Source organism: Egretta garzetta, unplaced genomic scaffold, assembly GCF_000687185.1.
Source record: "Egretta garzetta isolate BGI_Z169 unplaced genomic scaffold, ASM68718v1 scaffold50, whole genome shotgun sequence".
NCBI lineage: Eukaryota > Metazoa > Chordata > Aves > Pelecaniformes > Ardeidae > Egretta > Egretta garzetta.
In genome coordinates, this window is record NW_009258613.1 from 3,402,036 (window position 1) to 3,424,185 (window position 22,150).

The 22,150-nt window shown below is 39.0% G+C and overlaps 1 protein-coding gene across 4 annotated transcripts in view; it reads left to right on the forward strand.

The window, feature by feature from the left end:
* EFR3A (EFR3 homolog A) overlaps positions 1 to 22,150 on the forward strand; it is an 83,615-nt gene that overhangs the window by 51,762 nt on the left and 9,703 nt on the right. For all 4 annotated transcript variants that reach the window (XM_035903426.1, XM_035903428.1, XM_035903427.1 and 1 more), the window contains exons 10-19: positions 1 to 81; positions 1,476 to 1,590; positions 3,485 to 3,536; positions 6,773 to 6,945; positions 7,397 to 7,472; positions 10,176 to 10,337; positions 11,577 to 11,708; positions 12,491 to 12,558; positions 14,471 to 14,598; positions 21,226 to 21,314. The exon at positions 1 to 81 is cut by the window's left edge and continues 78 nt beyond it. In XM_035903426.1, coding sequence (XP_035759319.1) covers positions 1 to 81; positions 1,476 to 1,590; positions 3,485 to 3,536; positions 6,773 to 6,945; positions 7,397 to 7,472; positions 10,176 to 10,337; positions 11,577 to 11,708; positions 12,491 to 12,558; positions 14,471 to 14,598; positions 21,226 to 21,314 — 1,076 coding nt within the window. The remainder of the gene's footprint in view (positions 82 to 1,475; positions 1,591 to 3,484; positions 3,537 to 6,772; positions 6,946 to 7,396; positions 7,473 to 10,175; positions 10,338 to 11,576; positions 11,709 to 12,490; positions 12,559 to 14,470; positions 14,599 to 21,225; positions 21,315 to 22,150) is intronic.

The following is a 22,150-nucleotide window of genomic DNA, read 5'->3' on the forward strand; positions in this document are numbered from 1 at the left end:
CAGCAGGAAGTGCCACTTTCAGCATAAGTTCCAAGGAGAGTGATGAGAGGATTGTCCAGAATGCTATTATTCAAACAATTGGTGAGTAATGACAGTAACATAGGCTCACTTAAAATGCCTCCCCTTCTCCCCCTTCCTCAATGAGATGATATTAAACCAGCTTGAATCAAAAAGGAATAATGGCAAGTGTGGTACCTCTGATTATACTTGCATCTAAATCTCAGGCTTGCTTTATGGATTTGCCTTCTGAAAGGCTGTTTTTTAATTGTTAACTGAGCAGATAGCCAAGAAGCTCAATGAAAATTAAAAATGCTTGGTGGACTTAGAATAAATTTGTTGGTTATATTATTATATGGCCCGTGGAATATAGACATTATTCTGTACCAAAGGTACAGAACTAATATTAGTCCTTTTATGAAAATCATATTGCAAGCAATCATATACAGTAATATATTTTAGTAGGTACTACTTGAAAATTTGTAGAAGCTAATGTTAAATGTAGCGGCAACAATGACACCTATTGGCCCGGTTGTGCTACCACAATTTAACTGAAGTACTTATAAGCACAGTACTGAAAATAAGAGCAACAATTTCTGTAAATGATTTCACTAAAATAGTCTCTCCCCCTTTTCCAGATTTTCTCTTTATGGTAGTGATACGTATCGCAGTGCATTTATGATGTGTATTCCTTTATTTAAAGAATGAGGGGGAATGTAACTTAAATGTTGTTCACTAATCTGTACTGGCTGGATACCATTGCTCCCTGGTCAAGCCATCAGAGCTACAGCACCCTTCTTGTGTGCCATCTGCCATGGCACTCCGGGTTGCTAGTGCTGCCCAGGGGGCTTCCTTTATAGGTGTGGGGGCTTGGCCACCTTTGCTCCTGGCCCTGCCCAGGTCTCATCAGCTGCTGCTGTCCAGTGTGAGCTGTGGGATCCTGTTGGGTCCCTCCACTCCCCCCTGAGGTTCCCCTGTTTCAGGAGACCCCCCTGTGCACCACGCTAGAGCGCTCTGCTGCTGATCATGCTGGCACCAGAGCTGCTTGCCTCCACAGTCTCTAAGTATCAGTCTTACAATGCTTGTATACCCCTGAGATTTCTGTTTGCACACCTGTAATATTTAATAGTGACTTCAGAACAGAAAAAAGAACCAACACTGCGTTCCATGAGAAACACTTCCAATTCCTCACTAGTCACAAATTAACAGATGACATGTATTTAACTTTTAAATTATGTATTTAAAGGAGGGTAAAATTAGGCAGTTTTAGGATTCAAAGAGGGAAGTGTCATCAAAAGACTCTGTAAAGTCATTCAGCAGAAAAGAGCATGTAAGTATTATGCCCTAAAACCATCATAGTTTTATTCTTCATCTATTTTGACCTTGTAAATGTATTAATTGTATTTATAAGGCTTTTCTTATAAAAAGAAGTGCCCTATATCTCTTTCCTTCTGTGATTTCATTCCATTTTTATTCAGGATTTTTTGGAAGCAACCTCCCGGATTACCAGAGATCAGAGATTATGATGTTCATTATGGGCAAAGTACCTGTTTTGGGGACAACTTCACAATCACTGGATACCAGTCACCTTGGGTTTGTATATCCTACAGTTTTGAATTTCTAATTAAAAATTTAGATTTTAGAATCCTAATAAATTAAGAAGTGAAAAAAATAAGAAAATTGACATGCAAATTCTCTGTCCTTAGGAGCTGTATTAAATGCTGTGCAGAATTAAGGCAAGCACAGTGTCAGCAGTATGAAATCAATCTCCAAACACATTAGGGATAGAAAATACCTGATTGGAGCTTACTTTGCAGTAAAACTTTCCTTCTCTCCACATCTGTATGAATGTTTCTAGAATTACCTACTTAATGGTGGTTAATTCCATGACTTCTCACACGTGTGTTTTGTGAATGAGAGAAATTGAACTATGACTACGTTTTTTTCAAATAGCTGCATAATTTACAAATGGTTTTTTGTTTTTTCTTCATTCTGAACAAGCTAACTTCAGATTAAGAAATAAACTGCAGAAATTCCAGTCAATTTATTTAGGTTTAGAATATCCCTATCTATTTAGAAATAGGAAAAAGCTATAGGTGGGCAGACTCCTGTAACAAACCTGTAATTAAAAAGCTGCCATATGCTGAAGTAGTATTTTTCCCTGTAACATGAATAATTATGTTTCAAGACTGCTTTTCCTCAGTATGGGGAAAGTCACTGAAAAGGTTCCAGCTATTCTTTCCAGGTATGCATGGATGCTTTGTATCACGTATGTCTGATCCCCTCCTAGCTTAAGTAGGAAGTCATTGTCATTCTCCTGGCTTTTTGGTAGCTTTTCATAGAGTATTGTGTCCCTGCAGTATGGGATGCTATTCCATGAAAAACAGAAATCTGTCTGTGCCAGGCAGTTACCACTCACTAAGAAGGTATTTGAAATATGGAACCTCTTAAAATTCTGTACCTGGATTACTAGTTGGTGTGGATTTTTTTTGTTTGTTTGTTTTTTCAACTATACAGTTTTCCTCCATTATATTATTTGTAAACATGGGACTGAGTAGTATGTTAGTATGATGTGCATATATCATTCTGAACAAAGCAGACTGCCGATACAGTCTTGCATTACTTACCTGAAAATTTGGTCTTTGCTACACAAGACATTTGAATGATACTGCCAACTCCGATATAGCCAGGATTGTAGCAAGTGAAGGTGGAAGTTTCCACTGTTGTGTAGGGACCAACTTTTGTGAATAGCCTTGCTCTTTCCTTATGCTATTTGGTGGACAAAAGGGTTTGTACCTTTTTTTACTTTCTTGAAAGATTCTCTTTGAATGGAGCAATTTATTCCAAGTGCACTTTTATCTTGTAAGAACTTGCAAGAACAGTGTGTATGTGACTATGTACCAATAGTTATTTAACTTCTTTTAGTACCAGCAGATGGCAAATGAGAACAGATGAAGAACAGATTAAGTGGTGTTCCGTGTGCCTTCCTCTGATCTGAAAACTGAGGGTTCTTTCAGTTTTTCTTGCTGATTTTGCAGATAACTTTTTTTCAGTCTCAAAGTTTTGGGGTCTGACTTGAAATGAAGTGTCTTGGTTTCTTAAAATATTCAATTACATTTTCATTCAGAAGAAATTCTGAGTGCTGATGCTTGTGAAAATTAAGTCAAGCATGTAGCGGTTGAACATTTCAGATACAAAGATTTCTGAATGAAACGTGAACATTTAGATCTGCTTCACATATGTCATTTACTCTTTTTTCAATTGTATATGCTTTGTTTTTTAAGCCTTCCTATAAATGTTCCTTTCAAAAACATTTAGTTATTGCACCTCATTTGATATATTTGCCCCTTATTTCTGGCTGTCCAGCATCCCTTCCAAGACTGCCATATTCACTTGTTGAAAATGCAGTTGTTAGAATGACATCTGGAGTAGAATAATATTTTGAATATATGCAAAGAAACTAATTTTCAACTTTTTCCAATTTTAGAGATTTGGGAACTAGGAGGATTCAAATCATGTTATTGAGATCTTTACTTATGGTAAGCCTTCTGTGTTCAGTGTTTTATGTTATAAGCACCAGTGTTTCACTTACATATATGTTTGTACATATGCTATTACAATTTTGTATTATGAAATTAAACATACCTTCATATTACATGGATCTTTAGTTCTACTGAGTAAAATTGTGTCAGTGTTTTCCCGACTTACGTTACAAGCAGCTCAAGAAATGTTCCTCTGTCTCTTAGAGGGCTTTAGTGAATATCAGTTTTAACTGGATATACAGATCCAAAAGAACATCATAGAACACGTTTTCCCGACTTACATTACAAGCAGCTCAAGAAATGTTCCTTTGTCTCTTAGAGGGCTTTAGCGAATATCAGTTTTAATTGGATATACAGATCCAAAAGAACATCATAGAACAGGTTGAGTTGACTAGTTCTGCCAGCAATGCTGGCAACATCAAAGTGTAATCACTTTTATCTCTGATACCAGAAAAGCTGTAATTAGTAGAATGGCTAATATTTTTAAAACTGTAGGAATGGATGCCTATCTCCAACCATGTCGAGCCTCAGGAACCACTGTTCTTTCCTTCCTAATATTTCCCAAGTTTCTTGTAAGGTATAATTGACTTTTTTATCACAAATACATTTTTCAGCCATAACCTTCAAAGAATATTTCTGGGAATACATGCTGATATGGTGAGAATCAGAAGTGGGTAGTATAGGAGGCTCTTGCCTGTAGAATCCTGGCCTATTTTGTTGCAGAACCTGAAAACTGGTGACTGAAGTAGAGAAAATAGCATAAAGAGTGATTTCGTGACTAACGCAGTAGAACGCCTTCCTGGAAAACGAGTTTCTATCCCTGCTTTGACATGAAATTTGTGTGTGGTGTTAGGCAAATTGGTTAAACCGTTCTTTGCTTGTTGGAATATAAAATCCTGGATTCTGGCTTGCATAAGGACTGAACTTTTACAGTTGTAATTTAAGGGTAGAAAACATGTTAGAAAAGGCCTCAGGGGGTCATTTTGCACATTGTCTTCATTAAAGATAGACTCAGCTATGCCTAAGCTGTTCCTGACAATATTAATCTCACCAGTCTTAAAAATTTCCATTGAAGTCGGTAAGAATGGTTCTAATTATCTGCGGTGCTGCATAGCCTGTAAGTATGCTTTAGGAGATTCAAATTGTGCATGTGGAAGGAATTTAACATTTTTGACACTGAATTTTGGTTTGGATCCTTTTTTAGAATCTGGAAGTAAAATCCCATCATGGCACAAAGATGTGAAAGTGAATGTTTTGATGCTTAATGAATTACTCAAACGTTGATAAATATTGTGGAAAAAATGTGGGAAGGAATTTGTATTCAGAGCAAAGATTTAGTTGCAGTATATAAAGTTTAGTCTGCATATATAATAAAGAACTAGAAACTACTCAACCCTACCTGTTCAGTGTACTGAACTGAGCACTGTACATCATGTATTGTTTACAAAAGAATAGTACTTCATAACACAGTCTGTTGTCGTGCATACACACAGGCAGACAACTTAATGTTGTACAGGCAATTAAAATATGACACTTCATTAAAAGTACACATTTTTATTTGCAGCCTTATAGCTTGTAATATTAGTAATTTTCCATTTTCAAAATGACTGATTAGATACCTTAATGTACCCCCATGCTCCTCTGCCAGCCAATTTTCTCTCAACCTGTTCAGTTATGCTGTAGGAATAGCGCTTGCTCTCGTGTTGTGGTTTAACCCTGGCAGGCAGCAAAGCACCACCCAGTCACTTGCTCACTCTTCCCCAGTGGGATCAGGGAGAAAATCAGAAGGGTACAAGTGAGAAATAGTGGGTTGACGAAAGAAAGAAAAACAAAACCAAGAAAAAAGGAAAACAAATAGTAAAAAATAAAACCGAACCAAACAAATGAACAAAAAAACCCCACCCAAACAAACCACAGAAAACCCACTCAAACCCCAGTTGCTCACCACCAGCTAACTCATGCCCAGCCAGTCCCTGAGGAACGTCAGCCCTGGCAAACTGCCTCCAGTTTTATTGCTGAGCATGATGTCATATTGCATGGGGATATCCCTTTGGTCAGTTGGGGTCAACTGTCCCAGCTGTGTCCCCTCCCAGCTTCTTGTGCACCCCCAGCCTACTCATGGGCACGGCAGCGTGTGAGAAGCAGAAAAGACCTTGACTCTGTGTAAGCACTGCTCAGCAATAACCAGAACGTCCCTGTGTTATCAACACTGTTTTGCTCACAAATCCAAAACACAGCATCATATGTGCTATTATGAGGAAAATTAACTATCCCAGCCCAAACCAGTACCAGACAACTAAAGTGTAAAAGCTGTAACAGTATGGAATATGCATAATGAAGATGCAATTATTATGCAGTCATAGATAAACACTATTGGTTTTATTATAGTTAAATTTTGGATTTTTTTTTTTTTTCCTCTCATCCTTAACAGCATATGCCTGGCAGTCTCTGAATCTTGTTTTTTTTTTTCCAAGATTGTGTTAGTCTGGTAACCTCCACTTTAAGGGACAGTAACTTTTTATACATTTTTGACTGCTGTAAATATTCAGCTGATGAATATTTAAATTGCCAGATTGAAGTTAACTTTTCCTTGCATGCCTACAGAGCTTGCTTTAAGTAAAAGTAATCAAATGAGGGAAGTCAGTAATAGTATTAGTTTAAAAAAAAAAAAAAAAACACCACCATGGTACCAGATTTCTAAGAAAGTGATGTTTGCTGCTTGCTTTCTTTTGGGGGATCAAATAGTATCCATAAATGTTTAAGATGTACATATAGGCCCTGATTTCTCTTTTTTTTTCTTCGTGTGAACATACTCAGTACCATATATAAGCAGCTCAGAGCCTGAAACAGAAAAGTGTTTATTGGAATTACTACTATCTTCATTTTATGCCCTGCAACTTTTCATAGGCCATTTAAAAAAAAAAAAAACAAAAAACCAAACAAACCAACAGAAATTACATCTTTATTTTTTCTTTCAGGTGTGTTGGTGGAAGGGGGATCCTCAGAAATACCACTTTAAAACAGATGAGGGTATTCATTTGAACATTCGTATTAAAGTCCTTCCAAATTCGTAGTGAGGTTAGGAATTTTCAAAACTAATACATTACTTCCATTTGAATCCACCTTTCAAATGCCAAAGCAAGAACACTAAAAATAAAAAGTGAGTGACAGCTACAAGTAATTCTTACAATGCAATAATGACATACATTAATTTTACTTCCAACAATGAACAGGTGACTTCAGGATACAAAGCAACAACGATAACTAATGCGCTTCCTCCCCCATTTTTGGACCCATTATTGTCTCCTTCACTCATGGAAGACTCTGAGCTAAGGCAGCTGGTCTTGGAAATACTGCATAATCTCATTGATCGGCATGACAACAGAGCAAAGCTCAGGGGGATACGGTAATTCTTCTTGTTTTCTTTGGCCTACTTGAAATTCTCGTTTAATACCTGAATAATAACGATTGACTTTTAAATGTTTTTCCTAATATAAAATGTTAATGTACTGTTCGTATAAATGCACAGTGCTCACTGTCATTTATTGTTGGCAAGATTTTTACAGGTAAGTGTGTATCAGGTATCAGTGCTTGATACCTTAAATAATCATTCCAAATACCTGCTAGCTTAACTGTGGAAGAGAGAATATGATACTTTATGTAGAGAACAAAAAAAAAAATGTGGTTGTCATAATTCTGTATGGTTCTCCATCTTCAACTGAAATTTGAATGTCATTGTTAAACATGGATATAATTAAAATGGAAATTGCTTCAAGGTTTGTTTGAAAAGTTCATATATTTCACATCCTCTTCCCTTTCAACTTTTTGCTGAAATGACATTTTTGTTTCCTTTGTAGAATAATACCAGATGTTTCTGATCTAAAGATAAAACGAGACAAAATTTCAAGGCAAGACGTGAGCTTCATGAAAAAGGTAATAGAATGAAAAAGTTAACTTTTCTATCTAGGAAGAAGATAAAGTAACTGAACCAGTTGCTTTGCTTTTCTTTTACAACTGTTTTTTTGCAACAAGTTACAAAGATCAGTATTGAGTGATTTTAATTCAAACTACAGTGATTTCAATGTTGAAGTGTTGCAAATACTTGAGAGGTGGTTCCATGGAATACAGTTTTCATTTGTATCTTCAGTGAAAATCCTTGACTGCATTAAATTAGAACAGTGTGTGTCTTAAACCATCATCCTGAAAAATGCACCTCATTACAGGATTGTTTTTGTAGGACATTGTGCCATTTGACTTCTGAGTATGTTTGGTTCTAAAGAAAAACAGGTTTTGGTTTTGGGGTTTTTTTTTGGGGGGGAGGTGTATGTTTGGTTTTTCTTTTTTATGATGTTTATGTGGAGTGAAATTACTTCTTTACAGTAAACACCTTATTTTCTGTGTGGGAAAAATGCATATCAGTATTAGTGTGCTCTGTCATTCCTGACTATAGTTTATCTGTGTACGTATGTTTGTAAACATAAAAATACAAATTACTGAAGTCAGTTTGAGCAGGCTTCAGAACATTTAGCACTGAGAAGATATATTCATTTCTCGCAGCTATACCATACTGTTTGTTTTTGTTTCCTATTAGCTGTGAAATAAAAAACTTACATCTTCAGAGTGCTGACTTAATTTAATATTCTAATTATAAAAATCAGAATAATTGCAATTTAACTTGTCCAGAGGCAAAAATACTACATATATAATAATATACAAAATAGAGTTGTGCGACTTTCAAGTAACATTGCAAGATAAATGTTGTTAAGTTAGTACAGTTGATATTCCTTGTGGTATATTTATATCCGTTTTGATTAATACTGGAATAATACAAATATAAAGAATACTCCAACATTGGCAGTTATTTGTAATCTATCTTTGTAAAAAGTGAATAAAATTTTAATTCATCAGTGTAATATCTAGGATTTAAAGCAGTTTGGATAAGTTGTATTTACTGATTTTGCTGGATGAAAATTTTAATTGTCAAACTAATATTTGAATTGTTAATACTAATATGAAGAAGAGGAGAGGAGAAGAAAAGAGACTCTTATCAGATCAAGAAAATATTATACAGTCTTCTAAAAAAAATGTGTTAACCTTGGGGAATTAAGTTGTTCAGTAATTACCCATGTGATACTAGTTCAGGTGCATATCCTAAAGCTAATGTTACTCACCTAGGTTAGATGTGTTTCTTAGCAGCCTACTTCCTAGATTCCTTGCATTATCAAGGCAGTGGGGTGAAGCACCTCCAGAAGTCCACTAAGATCTGAATGACCATCTAGGCTTCTTTGATGTTAGATAGGGATCCTAAGGCAATTGTGTATCATACTTAGGAATTTCAGCACCTAAAATAAGGTGGAATTAAACCAGACATAGACACAAAACTCTCTTCATCTCAGTCTACCTTCTCAAAGCCAGGAGGTTTATTTCTGTCCTTCCTTTAAAGGGAAGTATTGACTTCTTGCATTTTGCAATCTTCTAGAAAGATGCTACGTGTTGACAGAATCCACATAACAATTTGTTTTTATATCTATGTGCAACGCTATCAGTGGGATGAATAATTTCATTACTCTTAGTTTCCTACTGTGCTAACCTTTACTGTGCTTATTTCATAGCAGCTCCTGTGCTTTGCTAATAACTCTGTATCCCTTTTTTTCTAAATAAAACTTATATTTGGACAACTTTATATTTGATTTTAGAAGTAATAAGACAACTAAAAGCATCTTTATTATTTCTTAAGTGAATATGTCTTGCTTGAAAAACAGATGTTAAATATGAGTTTTCTTTCTTCTTTTAAAGCTGATCTAGTATTTCCAGAGGTAAAGCATCAGTCCTTAGATCTTGAAAATTAAATGTGTCAACTGGTACAGACCTGTATCCTCTACAGATTAAGAATGCTGAGGTGCACTGCATCACGTGTTGCATACAAAACCTGCTTTTCTGTATTTTCATTTTTTTGCGTTGAAATGATAGTTTTGCTACAAAGATTCGGTTAAGGACAGCGCTATGTGGAAAGGAAAATAACTTTTGAAGTTGAGGGTCTTTCATTAGATAACCTATGCTCTTCACTAGAGCTAGAGCCTCCATATGCACAGTGGTAAAGAGCCCTACTCATCTTCTGAAACAGCCTCTAGAAGGATTTTTTCTGTTTGCTCTTCAAGGAGACTTAATTAATGAAAAAATCTGATGTCTTCATAAGGATAATCCTTGAAGCTCCTCAGTTACTTGGACGTTCTCGAGAGGTTTCAAGATTACTTTTTATTTTTTCCTTTTCATTAACGGGCAATGTTTTTTCTGAATATTTCAAGAAGAAATGAGTGCCAATGTCTGACACACAGTGCGGTCAGTATTTATGTGCAATTCTCTGTATCATTTTGCCCTTCCATACACTTCTACTGTTATGGTAGTAATCTAGTGCTCTTCTTGATTAATTATGTACTTGTTTGTATATGTCTATGATGTATTTTACCCTTTTTTATTTTTTTAATTCTCTATCAAAAATGACCTAACACCAAAGTTGGCTCTGCTTGGAGTAGGGAGTTGGGCTAGAGGACCAAATATCCTGGTCCTTAGATACCCGTGGAAACCTGAATTATTCTATGATTTTAATACTCATTTTCCCTTTTTTGTCTTTTACAGCATGGTCAGCAGTTGTACAGACACATCTACTTAGGCTGTAAAGAAGAAGACAACGTCCAAAAAAACTATGAACTGCTGTTTACATCCCTAGCTCTTACCACAATTGAACTAGCCAATGAAGAAGTGGTTATTGACCTCATTCGATTAGCTATTGCTTTGCAGGTATGAGTCTGAATCAGTGTTGGGTTCATTGATTGACAACTTACATTGGCAGTTGGAGATGTGGACAATTTTTTTTGTTTGCATATTGATCTTCAGTTTGGAAATCACATCATTCAGTCCTAATTTGAGTGATCAGTTAAGGAAGTGCACTTTGTAGATAACACTCAATAGGGAAACTTCAACTGATCAGATTTGCTATAAACTTCTACAACAGCTTCTCTTTGGAAATATAGCAGACATGGAGATCTGTTGAAACATTCCCTAGAATCACTGTTACACTCATTAGCAGATTGACAGAGTCATCTTACAATCTTGCATCAGTGTTCTGTATAAAATATATGGAATATCTTCACCTTGGAAGAAACCTTTTGGTTAATTGATTGGTTGGAAATATTTGTCAAACCAGACTATTTAATCCTACCTTAGAGTAAAATTCTATCAGTCTGTTGACAGGCTTTGTTCCATAACATTTCCTTTACAGGATCAAACATTATCTCATACTTGCATACAGTCCTCAGTGAAACTGTGTAACTTAATAGGTTTTCCTGTGTTGAAATTAAAGCATTCAAAAAAATAATGCTAGCATGTGCCATGGAAATTTGATGAAACTGTGTCCTGTATTCCCAGTTCACTCTCTTTCATTAGCCTTATTCTCTAATGTGCACCTGTGTTATGAAACCTCTGAAATGCAGAGCGCATCCTTAATTTTAAAATGTCACTGAACCAAATCCTCAGTTGATGAAAATGACATTAGGAGTTTTACTGGAGCAAAAATAATACAATCTGAATAAACATAGAAATGCTAATAAGCATTAAATAATTCCCATTATGGTACTATATCTGTGACTTATACGAGAGATTTTTATTATTAAACTACTGTTTCTAATTTTTCCAAAAAAAGTTATGATTAGCCGGTGGTCCTTATGGGAGTCTTAAGGACAAGACACTACCAGTCATTAATCCGTACTCTCTCTCTCTGAGAACAGAAGTTTGAGTGGAGTAGATTTATTCCTCCTCTTAGGGATTGAATCCTTCAAGCTCTCTAATTTCAGATCAATATATACATAATTCAGGAGCAAGCTAGAAGACTAGAATTTTAAGGTGAGAGGTTTTAAATGCCAAGTAATACTAGATAGTCATCATATGTTAGCTAATGTTACTACTAATAATTTTGACTTCCATATATTTAGGGCAGCCTGTTTAACTTTGGAGGGTGTAATGCTTTCCTTTATATTTCAGGACATGGCCATCATCAATGAAGATAATCTGCCAATGTTTAATCGTTGTGGTGTCATGGCATTGGTTGCAGCGTATCTAAACTTTCTGAGTCAGATGATTGCAGTTCCTGCCTTTTGTCAGCATGTCAGCAAGGTAACACATAATTAAGTAATTTAAGTCATTTAGAACAGTACACATTCTACTGTAAAACTGGCAAATAACTTCTGTCAAGTAATTGCTTGTGTTGTTGATCTCCTGTATTTGTGTCCACCAACATTGCTCTTCGTCTTTGGTCTCCAATGGCATTACTTGCTGACTCTTAAAACTATGCACAGAATATTCTTCTCTCAAGGTATAGCATTTTTATTTTTGTTTATGTTACCAAATATAATGGTCTAAATCCCCAACTGGTATAAGACTTTACAGCCTCACTGGCTTTGGTAAAACAGTACTGACATGCACAGGACCATGAGAACCAGATTTTTAGTCTGAAGGGTGAATGCCACAATCTCTTTCTCTAGTTAAAAGAAATTTTAAAGGCCTTATTTATGCTGAGGTAGATGTTAGTGAAAGCCTAGTGTATTGGGTTTGCGTGGCAAGGTTTTGGTAATGGGGGGGGGCTACAGGCTTCTGTAAGAAGCTGCTAGAAGCTTTCCCCGTGTTTGCCACTGGCGAAGGCCAAGCCCATCAAGCAACGGTGGTAGTGCCTCTGTGATAACATATCTAAGAAGAAGAAAAGCCTGCTGCGGGACAGTAGCAGGAGAGACAAGAAGGGAGTGATAGAGCGGCTTTGGTGGGCACCTGGCATCCAGCCAGGGTCAACCCATCACACCTGGTAATCTGCTGCAGTGCAACCTCTTTAAGCAATTTAGTCATTGGAGAAAATACCTATGGAACTACTCCATTTGTACTATTTGTCTTGTGGGTTTTTTCAGGTCATTGAAACTAGAAGTCTGGAAGCATCTTATTTTCTACCAGAAACAATTTTCAAAGACAAATGCAAGTGAGTAGATACAGAGTGTGAATTAATGAACAGTGAAGTACCTATTTTACTATTAAAAATCGCACGTCATTGAAATACATTGCATATGTGAAAAATAATTTAGAGGTTTAGTAGTGTACAGGATAGGAAGAAGAAAACAAAGTGTTAAAAACATACATGCATATATGAAAAAAAATCTGGGTTTCAGACTTTTTTTTATTGTAGTCAGAGACATTTACATCTGCACAATATGATGCTCGGTGTAAGTGCTAACACAGCAAAATGCATTTTCACTGAATCACGGACTGGGTGAGGTTAGAAGGGAACTCTAGAGATCATCTGGTCCAACCCCCCCTGCTCAAGCTGGATCATCTAGAGCAAGCTGTCGAGGACCATGTCCAGATGGCTTTGAAGTATCTGCAGGGATAAAGACTCCACAACCTCTCTGGGCAACCTGTGCCAGTGCTTGGTCACCTCACAGTATAAAAGGAGTGTTTCTTGATGTTCAAACGGAACCTCCTGTGTTTCAGTTTGTGCCCACTGCTTCTGGTCCTGTCACTGGGCACCACTGAGAGGAGCCTGGCTCTATTGTCTTTCCACCCTCCCTCCCTTAAGGTAGTTGTATACATTGATAAGATCCACCTTCTTTTCTTCATGTTGAACTGTCCCAGCTCTCTCAGTCTTTCTTCATTGGAGAGGTGCTCCAGTCCCTTAATCACGTTAGTGTCCCTTTATCATAGAATAATAGAATCATTTGGTTGGAAAATGACCTTTAGGATCATTGAGTCCAGCCGTTACCTGTCCACTACTAAACGATGTCTCTAAGCACCTCATCTACCTGTTTTTTAAATACCTGCAGGGATGGGGACTCTACCACCTCCATGGGCAGCCTGTTCCAGTGCCTGATAACCCTTTCAGTGAAGAATTTTTTCCTAATATCCAATCTAAACCTCCCCTGGTGCAACTTGAGGCCATTTCCTGCTCCTGCAGGGGGGTTGGACTAGATGACCTCTAGGGGTCCCTTCCAACCCAAAACATTCTATGATTCTATGATTTCTTCTTGTCCTATCGCTCTTTACTTGGGAGAAGAGACTGACATCTACCTCACTACACCCTCCTTTTGGGTAGTTGTAGAGAGCGATAAGGTCTCCCCTCAGCCTCCTTTTCTCCAGGCTAAACAACCCCAGTTCCCTCAGCCCTGGGGAATGCCACTTGTGACCAGCCATCAACTGGATTTAACTCCATTCACCACCACCCCTTGGGCCCAGCCAACCAGCCAGTTTTTCACCCAGCAAAGAATATGCTTGTCCAGGCCATGGGCAGCCAGTTTCTCAAGCAGAATCCTGTGGGAAACAGTGTCAAAGGCTTTACTAAAGTCCAGGTACACTGCATCCACTGCCTTTCCTTCATCCACTAAGTGGGTCACCTCGTCATAGCAAAACCTTTGTTGCACTCTCCACAGTAAGTCCATGTCTCTCCTGTCCTGGGGACCCCAACACCTGACAGTACTGCAGGTGTGGCCTTACCAGTGCTGAGTAGAGGGGAAGGATCACCTCCCTTTACCTGCTGGCAATACTCCTAATGCAGCCTAGGATACCCTTAGCCTTTTTTGTCACAAGTGCACATTCCTGGCAGATGGTGAATACTATTGCCCTACAGGTTTTTCCATTTAACAGAAACCATATTCTCTTAAGATGTAGCAGAATAGCTGAGGAACATAATTTAGATAACTGAGAAGTGTTAAGGCAACTTAAAATATTGTAGAGGTATTCAGTGGACTCACTTTGGAGTTTCTATTAATTCCTGAATAACTGAACAAGTTTTATTTCTATCAAATCATTACCATTGGCCCTTTTTGGTTGCTTGCAAACATTATAAAAGCGTTTTACTTACTCTGTCGGTAGATAATAACTTCAAATATATCTTCTGACAGTCTTCCAAAATCCTTAGAGAAGCATGAAAAAAATTTATTTTTCCTGACAAACAAGATTGCAGAATCACTAGGAGGCAGCGGATACAGTGTGGAAAGATTGTCAGTTCCGTATGTACCCCAGGTAACAGGTAAGTGGTGGATAGTGGCAAAACTGTGAAGCACCAGTTGTTAAGAACACTTGCTTAATGTGTGTGTGCCAGTGAAATGCTGTGTGACTACTTGGCAACAAAACTTAATCAAAGTATAAAGTTGTTTTCAGGATGCTTTTGTTTTCTTATTGGCCTACTGTATTATTGTTAAGAAGTTTCAAATTTGTGTCCTTTTATGATTTTCTTTTTTTTTTCCTTAAATTGAGGAGGTAGGGCAGAAAGTTCTCAAACCCACTTCAGCTCTTTTTAGCAAAGTCTTTGCTTTCAAAAGAATACCTAAGAAGATGGTAGTTCTGTTTTTCTGTATTGAGTTAGCAGGTGAGGAAGGATTGTACAAGTCAGCACGCTTTATCATTTTCATGTAAACACTGGATGGAACATATTCCATCCTTTTGCCATACGGCCTTGTGCTGACCTGAGCTACTGGCCCTAGATAAAGTCTCAATGAGGAGATGTTAATTTAATCAAGAATGTTATGTTTTCCTGCATTAGATAACTGCTATCTTAGTGTCAGGTAACACAATGAAAATAAAGTATGCCTGAGGAAGATTTGTGAGAGACTGGGCTACCCAGGGTGGATTAATAGTGTGTGAATGCCTAGCTAGTATGTGACATTGTGTCTTTTCAGCTTCTAATATATTTTCAACAGCCAACTGAACAGCTGACTGAAAAAAATTGTTTGAAGAATTTGTTTAAAACAATTAACCATGTGTGTTTTGTGGCTGTACATAACTGGTTGCTATTTTAATAGACTATGGGACATCCCAGTCTGAAGCATCAACTTTTTGTGAAATAAAAGTACCTAGCAGGAAAATGAGATTCCTGTGTTCTGCAGCTCACACATAGAAAGAAACATAGTACATACAGAGAGGGAATGCCAGATCTGTCACACTTGCAGTATGGTTCAGAGACATTGCTGCCTGCTCTTGAATAAGCTTTTTTGTCTAGCTGCTATGGGAGGGAATGAGTTCTCTAGAACAGCAAATATGGTTTTGTCCCAAGTGCTAGCAGGCAAACTAGTAATATATCCTGAGGCACAGCTGCAACGTCTGTGTTTTCTGTTGCTGGTTGTCGTCTTCTAAAAAGGAAAATGTTGCTATCCTTGACAGATTATTTCTTCTGGCATCAAAAAAAAAATGAGTTAACATTATATTTTAGTATTGGCAGAAGAGGGAGGTAGCAAGTAAGGAAGTGTTACATTTTCAAATTTTTACTGTCTTTCAGTGAATGATAATGGAATGAGAAAGATAGCCTTGTTAGAAATGTATGTTAAGACTCTTCTAGAAATCGAAATGTATTGTGTCCAAATGCCCTTGCTAGGGTTTTCTTGGACGCTTTGATAAAAATGCATTCCTACACAGGAAGAAGTGTAAGTTCTGACGTCAAGGTTAAGTAAGTTTAGCTGCAAGTATGTGATTAATTGCCTCTTCAGGTGATGAGAAACAGCCATATTTAATGCTGAATATTAGCATATGTGAATCAGATGGATGGGGGGGGTTTGTAATCTTTTTGTAAAGAGCAGTAACCAAAGCTGGTTCCATGTCTGTTACCGTATCTAATTTCGATCATTAATTTCTGATCCTGTGGGATCTTGAGCTTCCAAGGTTTTATTTTAACTAAACCAGGACCAAAATGAATATTTTGGAACTCTGAAACTTTTCATTTTTTACTTCAATGAAATATTTCGTTTCTACTATTACATTATAATGCTAGAATATAATGTTTCAAAGTATATTATTGATTTTAGTAAAAGACTGATCCATTTCTTATATACTCCTGTGAAAGTTATGGTTGAACCCAAAAAGCCAGTAAAGATTTTATGCTAATTATTTCTAGTATTTCTGAATATCTATGATATAATGCTTAAGAATGACTTATAGACATAAAATCATCATCCTGTCTTTGTTTCAGGTTTTGGTACTTCTTACCAGTTTGAAAGACATTCATATTTGCAACTTTTTGTATTGTGTTCTCTTCCTTATTTGGGGGAGGGGGAAGCTGATAATTTAAATGTATATTTAATCATTTTTGTCTAGACATATATAATTTTTTTTTTAAATATAGCTCTATTTCCATCAGGCAAAAAACCTCATAAATGCAGACACAAGTCAAAAGGTAAAAATGAGTTGTAGGTCAGCCTGCTCTCCTGCTAGCTGTGGTGTGTGTATAGGATTTGCATAGTTGGAAAAAAAAAAAACAAAAAAAACCAACCCGCTTTTAGAAGACCTTTAGGCCAAAAATTGTGTTGTACTTAGTGTTTCCTTCCACTTCTTATGTTTATCTCCTTGATATGCCTATAGCAATGTTAGCTGCTGCAAGGTTTGCCTTTGTGTTTGCTTTTGATTTGGAACTCTACAATATGGTAGCTTCCTATTTTCTTTTCCTAAGCAGGTAGTAGGGCTATAGTGATTACACTTTTGTGATAGTTCTAGTCACCTCTTTGAGTGAAATTACAACACCTTGGTAGAAAGTTGGAAGAAGCTCTCGGATGTTCACAGAACGGTATTTCATCTTACTCGCTGCCTGTTCAGGACAAAGGTCCAGTAGTGGGACACATGTACACATGTCTCATGGCCTAGATGGGTGTACTCTTTGCTGGGTTAAAAACTGGCTGGATGGCTGAGCCCAGAGAGTCGTGGTCAACGGAGTTAAATCCAGTTGGCGGCCGGTCACAAGCGGTGTCCCCCAGGGCTCAGTTCTAGGGCCAGTCTTGTCTAATATCTTTATCAATGACCTGGATGAGGGGATTGAGTGTGCTCTCAGTAAATTTGCAGATGACACCAAACAGGGTGGAAGTGTTGATCTGCTTAAGGGGAGGAGGGCTCTGCAGAGAGACCTGGACAGGCTGGATCGATGGGCCAAGGCCAACTGTATGAGGTTCAACAAGGCCAAGTGCTGGGTCCTGCACTTTGGTCACAACAACCCCATGCAGCGCTACAGGCTTGGGGAAGAGTGGCTGGAAAGCTGCCTGGCGGAAAAAGACCTGGGGGTACTGGTTGACAGCTGACTGAATATGAGCCAGCAGTGTGCCCAGGTGGCCAAGAAGGCCAATGGCATCCTGGCTTGTATAAAAAAAAGCTGGTGAGGGGTCTGGAGCACAAGTCTTACGAGGAGCAGCTGAGGGAACTGGGGTTGTTCAGCCTGGAGAAGAGGAGGCTGAGGGGAGACCTATTCGCCCTCTACAACTGCCTGACAGGAGGCTGTGGTGAGGTGAGGGTCGGCCTCTTCTCCCTGGTAACGGGCGATAGGATGAGGGGAAAAGGTTTGAAGTTGCGCCTGGGCAGGTTTAGGCTAGACATTGGGAAAAATTTCTTCACCAAAAGGGTTGTCAGGCTCTGGAATGGGCTGCCCAGGGAGGTGGTGGAGTCCCCATCCCTGGAGGTATTTAAAAGAAGGATAGGTGAGGTGCTTAGGGACATGGTTTAGTGGTGGGATGTCAGGGGTTAGGTTAAAGGTTGGACTCAATGATCTTAAAGGTCTTTTCCAACCAAAGTGATTCTGTGATTCTATGATTCTATGTACGGGCATATGTTCTGTGTGCATCCCACCAGTAGCTGGGATTAGACACTATCTACCCACCAGTTGTCTCCTGGTTCCCAGTCTCCCCAGTCACTGGCACCTGAGCACACGAGTCCCCAAGGCCCACAGGCCCAGTCCAGCTGCTGGTACAGATCCCCCTTGTGCACAGTAACGCACACGCGCATGCACATGTGGGTCCCAAAACTCCCAGGCTCTGTGCTCTTTCTGACAGTTGGCCTGGGCCTCCTGGTCCCTCTGGGTGCATTTCTCCCCAGAGACAGACTGACATGCAGAGATACAGACACCCCCAGCTCCCAGGCCACTTTGAGACCTCACCTGGTTTACTGAGACCTCACCTGGAGTACTGCATCCAGCTCTGGAGCCCTCAGCACAAGAAGAACATAGACCTGTTGGAGCAGGTCCAGAGGAGGGCTACTAAAATGATCCGAGGGCTGGAGCACCTCTCCTATGAGGACAGGCTGAGAGAGTTGGGCTTGTTCAGCCTGGAGAAGAGAAGGCTGCAGGCAGACCTGATTGCGGCCTTTCAATACCTAAAGGGGGCCTATAGGAAAGCTGGGGAAATCTTTTTAGTAAGGGCCAGCTGTGACCAGGACAAGGGGTAATGGTTTTAAACTGAAGCAGGGTAGGCTTAGACTGGATATAAGGAACTAATTCTTTACAGTGAGGGTAGTGAAACACTAGAACGGGTTGCCCAGAGAGGTGGTGGAGGCCCCATCCCTGGAAACATTCAAGACCAGGTTGGATAGGGCTCTGAGCAACCTGAGCTAGTTAGCGGTGTCCCTGCCCCCTGCAGGGGGGTTGGACTAGATGACCTCTAGGGGTCCCTTCCAATCCAAAACATTCTATGATTCTATGATCTACTTGCCTGCTGGTCCAGCTTGGTATTCCCTCATTACTGTGCACTGGTGCTGTGCACCCTCACTCGCTCCAGACATGCAGGCCCTTTGATCCATGGTCTGACTCCAGTTGCTGTGCTCAGAGCCCCCTGCACACACCTGCACAAAGAATAATGTCCCTCACCCAGGAAAAGAGAAATACAATTTAATGAGAAGATGGGACAGGCTACACTAATGAGGCTCGAGGCATGGCCAGATGAGAGTGTACTGATCAGCAGCCAGTTTACATGGGACTGACGCCTTTATCCCCTTATCCCTCTGTTTTCCTTGCTTGCTCCTCCCCAAACAATCTCAATCCTCCTTTTCCCCACCCTTGGTTCCTCCCCTAAACATCCCATACTAAGCCTTATGAAATCCCAAGATGCCGTTCCCCTGCATCCCACACTGTCCTGTACCCCGGGCACTGACCCCAACTCGGTGACCCACATTGCTACTTATATTGCCCCATGGGGCCAAGATTCCCAGGACAGCCCTAGCAGGGGCTGGGGCAGCAGGTGTTGGGGCTCCACCGCTGCCCTCATGTTTCTGGGCTCCTTCGTGTGTGTGGAAATGAGCTTTATAGCCTAACAGAAAAAAAAAAAAAATGTAATTTTCACAATTTTTTAACCAGTTACTGTGTTGAAATTAGAGAACAGGAATTTTTATTAGGCAAGTATAGAGGCATCCATTATAAAAATGAATTCTATCCAAAGTAGTCCCAGAAATGTATCTTCTGGCGTTCGCATGTCAATTATAGAAAGAACAGCAAGATGGCAGCAAAGATGTAGTTTTGTCTTGTGTTTACTCTTGAGGGCTAAGGTGCTTTCCTCAGACTCTGTGTGTGCTAGATCATGTACCAGTGAGCCGTCAGGGATCAAAAATTAAGTAAATCCTTAAAAATGCCATTTCAAATGCTCAGGGACTCCGAGAACCTGGCAAAGATAGCTAGAATTCAGGTGTTTCTCACTAATCTTGTTGTTTCACTGCCTCTTGATCTTAAAATGGCATTTCATTTATATGACTTCTGAAAGTTATTTCTTGATTTTTAAAAGCTGAGTATGTTCCAGCTCTGCTGGAATGAATTCTGTTGGTTCAAGCTCAATATTTGCACTGCAAAAGCACTTTGCTAGAAGAGGATTAAACAAAGGTTGCAGAAGAAAAGTATGAATTACAGTGGGGGAGTTTTACAGTCGTTCTCCTTGTCCTTACCTTAGTATCAAGTGCCTGTAGGTGCTTCTAACTATGTGCAGTGCAGGTCATCAAATAGCAATGGCCAGATTCAAATGGCTTGATCCTGGCTAAAATCTATAACGTGATGTGGCAATTCATAGTTTTATAAATGAGATACACAAAGGTCAGGCCACTCTAGTCTCCATTTGTCAGAGGATCCTCGTGATACATTTGTAAATGTATTCTTACTGGGTTTTTTAACCTTATGTTAATATATTAAATGTCAAAAATGAGAAAAGCTTATTGGTGTATCGTCTCATGAATGCACTCCCAAAAGGAAAATCCATCAACTGATGGATCATTTGATCGTAATCTGCTTATGCATTAATGAAATTGTTGTGCTCCTTTTAGTATCAGTGCAGCTGGTCTCATTCTGACAACTGTTCAGGCCAGCTGGACTTGCTAAAATGTTTCTAGGAAGTTAGAAATGGAGATAATTTCTTTCATCAAGTAGATTTGTAGACTCACTGAATATGGTACTTGCAGCAACAAGAATGAGGAAGGATTATTGTTCATTTCCATTCAGAAATCTTTATTCTTCTGTCAGTGAGTCATCCTCCAAGCAGCCCTTTTCTGTTTCAGAATACCTTCAGATTAAGACCTTAATATTTCAATTTCACAACCAAAAAAATAAGTTCAAGCTTTTGTAAATTACTCTGCAGCAATGTATCATCATGTACTATGTTATTTATTATGCATTTGAATAAGATCTCATCTCATTCTTTAAAATTCTGGCCTTTCAAGGGAAGGTTGGGAAGATCTGGGATGAGAGGGAGAAGGCACAATAAAAAGGTTATTTTCCTTCATATTTAATAATTTAGAGCAATAACTGATCATTTTTTACAACAATACAAATTGTAATCTTGGCATATAGAGATAAATCGCCATCTGATGTGTAGAAATTCGGTTGATCATGTTTCAGCTGTTATACAAAAAGTGAAATAAGTTGTTTTCCTTCTAGATGAGGACAGACTCTCCAGAAGGAAGAGCATTGTGGACACAGTATCTCTTCAGGTGGATATTCTGCCTGGCAACAACACAGAGAGTAAGGTATGAAAATCATGGGACATTTTAAAGCAGCATCTCTGGGGAGGGGTTGGGGAATGCAAATTAAGTTTTCCCAGAAAGTCTAATATCTAATTGTTCTAGCAACGTTAAATGCTTTGGAGTTTTGATTTTTTTTTAACTCCTGTATTTGTAGAAATGTGTTGTCAAAGCCACTGATATTGATCTTGCTCTATAAAAATGTAAAGTATTTTGTCACTATAGTTTTTACCAATAGTACCGATAATCACGTAGAGAGGAAATTAGAAAGGCAAAAGCCCAACTAGAACTCAACCTGGCCACTGTTGTAAGAGATAACAAAAAAAGCTTTTACAGCAAAAAGAGAGCCAGGAAGAACCTGGCATCCTTATTTGGATGCAAGGGGGAACATTGCCACTAAGGATGAGGAAAAGGCTGAGATATTTGACGCCTTCTTTGCCTCAGTCTTTCATGGGCCAACGAGATATGCCCAGGTTACTCAGCCCCTCGAGCTGGAAGACACGATGGTGAGTGGAATAAACCCCCCATAATCCAGGAGGAAGCAGGTTTCGACCTGCTGTGCCACCTGGACATCCACAAGTCTATGGGGCTGGATGGGATCCACCCAAGAGTGCTGAATGAGCTGGCAGAGGAGCTTGCCAAGCCACTCTCCATCATTTATCAGCAGTCCTGGTTAACATGGGAGGTCCCAGATGACTGGAGATTGGCAAATGTGACGCCTATCTACAAGAAAGGCCGGAAGAAGGATCTGGGGAACTACAGATCTGTCAGCCTGACCTTGGTACCAGGGAAGATTATGGAGTGGCTTTTTTTTGTGGGTGTTACCACGCGATGGCGGGGCC